The 8,723-nt window shown below is 35.8% G+C and overlaps 1 protein-coding gene across 1 annotated transcript in view; it reads left to right on the forward strand.

Moving 5' to 3' along the window:
• The window catches only part of NTS (neurotensin), an 11,812-nt gene extending 5,645 nt beyond the window's left edge, over positions 1-6,167 (forward strand). The window contains exons 3-4 of the mRNA XM_010832042.1: positions 2,681-2,905; positions 5,413-6,167. Of these exons, the coding sequence (XP_010830344.1) occupies positions 2,681-2,905; positions 5,413-5,565 (378 nt within the window). The 3' untranslated portion in view covers positions 5,566-6,167. The remainder of the gene's footprint in view (positions 1-2,680; positions 2,906-5,412) is intronic.
• Positions 6,168-8,723: the final 2,556 nt, after the last annotated feature.

Raw genomic sequence — 8,723 nt, forward strand, 5'->3', positions numbered from 1 at the left:
ACTTGACAGCAAAACTCCTTTTTAAAAACAGTGAGTACAAAGTTAGTGTTCTAAGGAACATATTCAGATGATCTCTAAAGAGCTTTCTGGATATAAAATTGTAGCGTTGCCTTAATTGGTAACAAATCAGGTGTTGCTGCCACAGAATGGAACATTTTACCTCTTAAGTTTCCCATGGCAGAAAAATTGAAGCAACGGGTTTCCAAACTGGTTGAAAACATTTTAGTGAATATCTTTGTACTTATAGGTTTTCATGTCCCTAGGATAAAATCTTAATCAAAGGGTATGCACATTTACAATTTTAATACATATTGCTAAAAACACTTTTCAAAAAGTTATTGCAAGGTTTACTCAGACCAAAAAATATTTAGAAGATAAAGTGTTGTTTCTCCATATCCTCATAAATACATCAAGTGTACTTATACTTTTAGGGTCCTTGACTTGCTAGTAGCCAAGCTGAACGTCATTCCACATATTTCTGTTACATATTTGTTCTTTGATGAGTGATTCTGTGCCTGTCTGCTCATATTGTTTGCCTGAGGTTTAATATCTTTTATGGAGTATTCCCCAGTTTCTTTTTGAAGAGCTGCTCCTGTGTTAAGTATATTAGCATTTTGTGACAGCTTTTACGCTATATCTTGCTTTTGATTTTAGTTCAGGCTGTTAGCTTTCTAGAGATAATTTACAAATTTATGCATATAATTATCTTTTTCTTTATGGATTCTGGTTTGGCTATTTGATTAACAATATATTTCCAAATTTATAAAATAAATTCTATATATTTACATATTTTTATTTTTACTCATATTTAACCCATCTGGATATTGTTAGACTATAATATATAAATAAAGGTTATAACTAGATCTAAATCCAGATTTCCCCTGAACCAACTGTCTTAAGGACTTCAAATGCACACTTTGCTATGTGCTTTTCAATCATATGGACTTGGATCAAAATTTGGACATTATATTCTCTTTTGAGTTTAATATTTATTCTTGCTCTGTTGATTTGCTCTTTGATTCAGTCCAGTTCAGTTCAGTCACTCAGTTGTGTCTGACTCTTTGTGATCCCATGGACTGCAGCACGCCAGGCCTCCCTGTCCATTACCAACTCCCAGAGTTTACTCAAACTGAAGTCCATTGAGTCGATGATGACATCTAACCATCTCATCCTGTGTCGTCCCCTTCTCTTCTTGCCTTCAATCTTTCCCAGCATTAGGGTCTTTTCAAATGTGTGAGCTCTTCGCATCAGGTGGCCAAAGTATTGGAGCTTCAGCTTCAACATCAGTCCTTCCAATGAACACCGAGGACTGATCTCCTTTAGGATGGACTGGTTGGATCTCCTTGCAGTCCAAGGGACTCTCAAGAGTCTTCTCCAACACCACAGTTCAAAAGCATCAATCCTTTGGCGCTCAGCTCTCTTTGATTGCTCTTTGATCACTCTCTGATTACTCTTTGATCACTCTCTGATTACTCTCTGATCACTCTTTGATCACTCTCTGATTACTCTCTGATCACTTTTCGATCACTCTCTGATCACTCTGATTACTCTTTGACCACTCTTTGATCGCTCTCTGATCACTCTTTGATCACTGAGCTCTAAGATATCTTTCAATATCTGGCAGAGTAAGTCCTGACTCATGAGCTTTTTATTTTCCTAAATTTTCTTGGTTCTTACACATTCATACTTCGAATTCATAATTATTTCCCTACACTCCCTCTTCTTCCAGTCTCCCCATGTTTTCCAGATTTGCAATTGCACTGCATTTGGAGAATAATTCAGAGAAAATTGATGCCAATAGAATCGATACTAATATTTTTGAGTCTTCTTATCACAGCTCTGTGTTCATTACAAAACATTTTTTATGTTCTTTAGAAAAAACTGATGCTTTTTTTTATCTGTGTCCTTTGAGGTTTATTAATTTTTATAAGTTATTTCACATTTAGTTTCTCCTAAAATTGACAAATTAGAAGGCTGTTTACTATGGTAATAATGGTTTCATACAGGGTCTTATTAGAAAAGAATAGTTATTTTAGAAAATATTATAATTTTAAGATAAATAAATTAGTCAGCTTTGATGCTACCTATGACAACTATTCTGGAGAAGGAAATGGCAAGCCACTCCAGTGTTCTTGCCTGGAGAATCCCAGGGATGGGGGAGCCTGGTGGGCTGCCATCTATGGGGTCGCACAGAGTCAGACACAACTGAGGCGACTTAGCAGCAGCAGCAGCAGCAGCAGCAAGATGACAACTATTAATGTGTGGAATAGATTTGTGGTCTCACAATACTATAATTGCCAATATTTATTAGTACCATCATAGTTGCTGTTCCATTGGACACTAACCTGAAGTATAATAAAGAGAGAGTGGTATTTGAATATTTTCACCTGTGATGTATACATATATATTTACGCATTTCTATTTACTGTAATTTCTATTTTCTTTCTTGCTTTGCTTGTGTATGTGTGTGTTTATGTGTTAGCTTTATTGCTTTTGTTAAATAGAGGATATGAAGTATTTGGAGCTATTCAATTTTGTGATATGAAGTTACTAAGTTAATAACAGTGTTAGGCTAGAGTAACAGTTAGATCCTAAAAGGTAATGGCTTAACACAGTAGAAATTTTTCTAACTCATACGACATAAGTTTAATTACAATAGCTATTTCTTTCTACATTTCAGATCAGTAAGGCAAGTGTTCCCTCTTGGAAAATGAGCCTGCTGAATGTCTGCAGTCTTATAAATAACCTGAACAGCCAAGCTGAGGAAACAGGAGAGTTTCATGAGGAGGAGCTCATTACAAGAAGGAAATTTCCTGCTGCCTTAGATGGTTTTAGCTTGGAAGCAATGTTGACGATATACCAGCTCCGAAAAATCTGTCACAGCAGGGCCTTTCAACACTGGGAGGTAAAACAAAAGAAAAATATGAATATGATTATGGTTATACTAGTTAACTCTCATTTACACTGATTGTTTTAATCCTGATAATTATCATAACAGGAAGACTTACAAATATTAAGGAAGAATAAACCATGTGTTGAGGTTAACATTCCTTCAGATCTTTAAAGTGTTTTGCAAATATTTGAAGTTTAGCAAAATATCTTTCCTTTGGTCTCTAAAGGGGGATCTATCTTCAGGCAGATTTGATCCACAGGCTTTTATTGTGGATGGCGTGCTTAGGCAGCTTTTGGTGCTGGTGGTGTTAGTGGCATGCTGAAGAAATTTAGGAAACTCAAAATGTTTTCTTAGAAACACTAAATCCTGTGTGTTTGTTTATAAATAAACACAGAACACAAAAGGTTTCATTTGTATTTGAAAATATTAGGTAAATAAAACTGGAATGATAAGAATATATATATTTCCACTTACCACTTCTATTTCTATTTTAATTGAGCGTGTGGATTGTGGATTTCAATCATCCTTAGAAGCTGAATTAGATTCAGCTAATTTTATTTGGCTAATAAAGCCAAATATAGAACTATACAGAACTACAACGAAGGAATGGATGTATATTATACACCACATGTGTAAAATAGATATCTAGTGGGAAACTGTTATATAACACGGGGAGCCCAGCTAGTGCTCTGTGATGACCTAGAGGGGTGGGATGGGGGTGGGTGGGATGGAGGCTCTAAAGGGAGGGGGTATATGTGTATACTTATGGCTGATTTGCATTGTTGTATGGCAGAAACCAATACATCATAAAGCAATTCTCCTCCAACTAAACATTTAAAAATGAAATTAAAATTTAAAAAAATACTACACTGGTGACTCACCACCTTTGGTTTGAAAATATTTGGAGGAGAAAAGGAAGATGAAAATGTTTTAAGAAAATTTATAATTTTATAATTTTCCCAACAAGGGAAACATTTCTTTCGGATTAACCCCTAAGGGAAATTTACTTCATGTTTCATATTCTGAGCTTACACCAACATCAGGGATCTGAGGGTCTGAGGGTGCCTTTCCTGCTAATATGACCATCTCTATAACCATCTCTATAACATGCCATCACAGAGATATCCTGTAGAAAAGAGGAAATGCAGTGCAGAACTTCTAGTATTTATTCTAACTTTTAGACAAAAAAAGTATTTTCCAGATTAAAATAAAATAAAAAAATGGTTTTTAATTTTTCTTGCTGGATTGTTTATCCTCTAATTCCAATTCCAGTTAAACGATTTTCTCTTTAAAATATTATGTCAATAAAACATGGAAAATTGGGAAATGTCAATTATGTGCTCTTTATTCAGAAAAAAAAAAAAAACCCTTAATAAACCATAATACACAAAAATCAGGTGCACATAAGATTAAAACTTTTGCTATTTGAAATGTTACAGAGTGATTTAAAATGAAATGATGATATTACTCAGAGTGTGGTACAAGTAATTACAGACTATGTGCACAGAGAAACAAAAGATTAAGGAACTAGATTTTCTGACAGTAGCTGTTTTTCCTTCTCTGAAATTGAATAGCTGTGGGTTGAAATAAAGTATTTGTGATACGATTCAATGCATACAGATTATGATTAAAAACTTAGTCTCCTATTAGTACTAGTTATAGTCACCCCAAAGTTTAGAAGATAATCACAAATATGAACATAATTCTTATCTTGAGCATTAGCATTGATTTGTTTAAAAATCTTATGTAAATCATGTGCAAAATTCTGGGAAGAGTTTCTAAATATTTTATGCTGGTTGAACATTTTGAATCAGAGCAGTACTATCTGAAAAAGTGTTTGGAACTAATTTTAGAATACAGCGTGTTCAATGAGATATTAGGCAAGATTCTACATGAAGATTAACTCCCTTGAGTTTTTGAATGTGAACTTGATTTTAATGATTAATTAAAGAAGCACAGACTAAAGATCTTTAACACTTAAACAGAGCCTTGCTTAAACAGCTGAGCAAGTAGGCAGAACAAGCATTCCTCTCTCTAATGACTGAGAAATGGATCTCTAGAATGGCTTTCAATTCAAATCATTAATTAACAATGGAATATAAATTTCTATTGACCTTTGAGGTCAAACTTGGTTCACTAAATTCAGATCTCTATATTTGTTGTGACTTATGATATATTTCCATCTTTTGATCTATCATACATTGAAGGAAAATACTGAAAGTAACATTAAGTGAATTTTTTTCATTTGGAGGTAGTAATATGGCCTTGACAAATAAAAAGTTTAAAGCTAGCTGATGAACTAGGAAGAACACTGAACAGAGAATAAGAAAAACCATGTTTTCATCCTCTCAGCCACCTGATATCTACCTGTCCTCAAGCAAAACACTTAATTGCTATGAACCACATCATCCACATATGTCTTATGTCTGAATGCAAATGAGATAAAAGGTAGATGAAACAGCTTGAAATGGAAGACTTTAATGCATGTAAGTTTGATTCATATTCTGTCTATCTTGTAGTTGATTCAGGAAGACATTCTTGATGCTGGAAATGACAAAAATGAAAAGGAAGAAGTGATAAAGAGAAAAATTCCTTACATTCTGAAACGGCAGCTTTATGAAAATAAACCCAGAAGACCCTACATACTCAAAAGAGGTTCTTACTACTACTGAGAGGATAAATATTTTATTTACATGTGATTGTGATTTCTTTTAATGAAATATCAAATTATATTTGTGTGGAAATGTGACAGAGCACAATTATTTTGTCTCTTCTACAGTTGTGGTTTATTAGATGTGATTTTTTTCTGCATTACTATAAATTGGACTAAATGTTTTAAAATAAATCTAGATCTTGAGCATGAAATGTTGTGTATAATTGGAGTAGATATTAATTAAGTCACATAGAATGTTTTGTCATTTTGCAAAGCACTTAATGGGTTGTTCAAGCAGTTAAAATGTTTGCCATTCTAAACCAAATTAAAAGAGATTAGGACAGTTTTACCGCAAAGTCTAGCCTACCTGTCATTAACCCAGAACAAAGTAACACCTGTTTTATTATTTGAATGTTTCATTGAACTGAAACACATGTGCTTTTCCAAGACTTACTCATTAATCTCAGAAATGGGGAAGGCAATAGAAGTAAAATAGGACCATCTTCAAAGAATGATTAATGAATTATTGTTAATTATGCGTGTCTTAACGAATGATCTTAGACTGAATTTGTTTTTCTGTTAAATGAATTTAATAGCTAATAAAAAGACAACAGCCATCAGAACTATGTTTCTTTGCAAATTTACTTCCATTAGAATAGTTACCCTTATCCACTTTTCCCCGTCACATTCAGTAAATGATAGCTTTATTTTTAACTTCACTGAGGAATTTGTATGACTAATATGTTTCCCACTTAGGAGAACATTTTTGAGGCAAAAGGAATACTTTAAATAACTCCTCATAAATTTCCTTAAAAACTGTAGTTATGGTCTCGTAAACCCTCATAGTCCTTCCGACCCACCATTAACAGTGGTCTCCTAGACTGCTGCTTTGACAGGTGGCCTATGAGGACCTCTATTTACAGCAATGCAACCAAGTCCCACAGTCATCTCTGAAGGCAGATAACCAGGTTTTGAGTTATTCTGGAATTAAGGAGTTTTGAGAACTCTGTGTCCTTTAGTTGAGAGCACTCCCTCCCATAGGCTAAACTCCACTTAGGATTTAAGTGTAGCCCACCAATCTCTGAGTTTTTTTCTGGTAAAATCATGATTTCTCATAACCACTTCCCCACCATCTTTTACAATCCTATCAGCTTCAACATTAAAAAGTGCCCAAGGAACTGATCCTAAAAGGGAAACTATTCCATAGTGATTAGGAGTGTCCACTCTGGAGTCGGGACGCCCAGCTTCAGCCCCACTCTTCACTAGTATTCTTGGACACCTCTGTCTCCTCAACTACAAAACGTCAGAGCTGGGTGAGGGCAAAGTGGTCTGATATGGCATAAAATGCTTAGAACAGTGCCTGGAATATATTAACCACACTACATTTAACAGTTCTTCTAGCCACTTTCATACCGGTTTTCCTTTCTCCTTCAAAAAACCACAGAGCATAACACAATTTCATGATCTAACCCTTGGCGTTTTGAACAACAGCTGATCTCCTATTACTTGCTTCATTCGTTATCTATGAGTTTCACCTACGTGGGCAAAATCGCTCCACAATCACCCTCCTCAGTCTCTGACATCTTCACTTCCAATAATAAACATTTTAACCATTTCATCTCGTCCCATCATTTCCACAGTCATACTATAGAACTTATTATACTCTCAATAAATTCAACTTCTCCAAAAATCTCAATTTCAAACACTCTGCTCACTCTATCCACGTCATCTTCTCTTTTCAGTTCATATAATCTATGATTCTCACTCTACCATTTATGATGTTACTTAATCTATTGCCCACCTCTGTTCACTTTTCAACTACTAATCACACTCTCACTTTGCACTTTACTTAGCTTAGATTTTATCATCCAAAACTAAAATTACTGTCTTACTACCCTCAACATCCTGTCCTTCCACCTTGTATGAGCCTGTGGAAACACCATTTGTTAAACTGAAATCTCCCCTTGATTCTGACCTCACCTGAGAAGCTGAACATAGCTGGAGAAAAATCCCCAACCTGATGATGAGACACATTTCAAATTTGTGATCCCCAATCTCAAGTGGGTCCTTAGTACTGTCCAATATCCCTATTTCCTTTGCCTGATAAATTTTGCCTCTAATTCTCTCTACTGGTTGTTTTATATCTTATCTTTTTCCTTGAATTGCAACTCTCATCCTTTTCCTCACATTTGTCAGATGCCTTTCTAATGATCTCACCTAAAATTCAAAGCAATAAGGAGAAAACTATATCATTGTCCTACAACTGAATGTTACAATCCCCTAGCATTTCCTTTCACTCTGTTCCATTTCAATGGAGGAACTGTCTCTTCTCTTCTGAGGTTCACTGCTTCATTTCTGCTTGTTAGTAAATGGTCCCACCACCTACTGAGGTATAAAAAAAATCTAGTCATAATTCTTAACTCTTCTCTGCAACACGCCACCACCCAAGTGGCTCAGAGGTAAAGAATCTGCCTGCCAAGCAGGAGACATAGGTCTAATCCCTGTGTGGGGAAGATCCCCTGGAGAAGGAAATGGCAACCCACTCCAGTATTCTTGCCTGGACAAACCCATGGACAGAGGAGCCTGGCGGGCTACAGTCCATGGGGTCTCAGAGAGTCAGACATGACTTTGTGACTGAGCATGCACTCACGCTCTTTAATACGAACCTGGGATTTCATCTATTAAGAACTTTTGCTGCTTTGCATTCAAAAGACATCTCATATCTCTCTGCTTCTTGCCACATCATCCACCATTATTGCCTTAATTTGCAAGTTTCCCCCTCTTGCTGGACTGTGACAATTTCTTCCTAACCATTTTCCCATTGTCTTTCTATTTATCTGCATCCATATAGCAGAATAAGGTTTTAAAAATATTAATTAGATTATGCCATATGTCTCTCCTCACCTCCCCACAATGTCTTTCCATTTCACTTTGAATAAAATCAAATGTTGTCATGAAAGGCCTGAAATGCTCTGGTATTGTCTATTCTATTGAATTCCACTCATCCTCCTCTGGTCTCAGGGCTTCCCTGGTGGCTCAGACAGTAAAGCATCTGCCTGCAATGTGGGAGACCTGGGTTCGATCCCTGGATTGGGAAGATCCCCTGGAGAAGGAAATGGCAATCCACTCCAGTGCTATTGCCTGGAAAATCCCATGGGCGGAGGAGCCTGATAAGCT

The sequence above is a fragment of the Bison bison genome, unplaced genomic scaffold, assembly GCF_000754665.1.
Source record: "Bison bison bison isolate TAMUID 2011002044 unplaced genomic scaffold, Bison_UMD1.0 scf7180017864535, whole genome shotgun sequence".
In the NCBI taxonomy this organism is placed as follows: domain Eukaryota; kingdom Metazoa; phylum Chordata; class Mammalia; order Artiodactyla; family Bovidae; genus Bison; species Bison bison.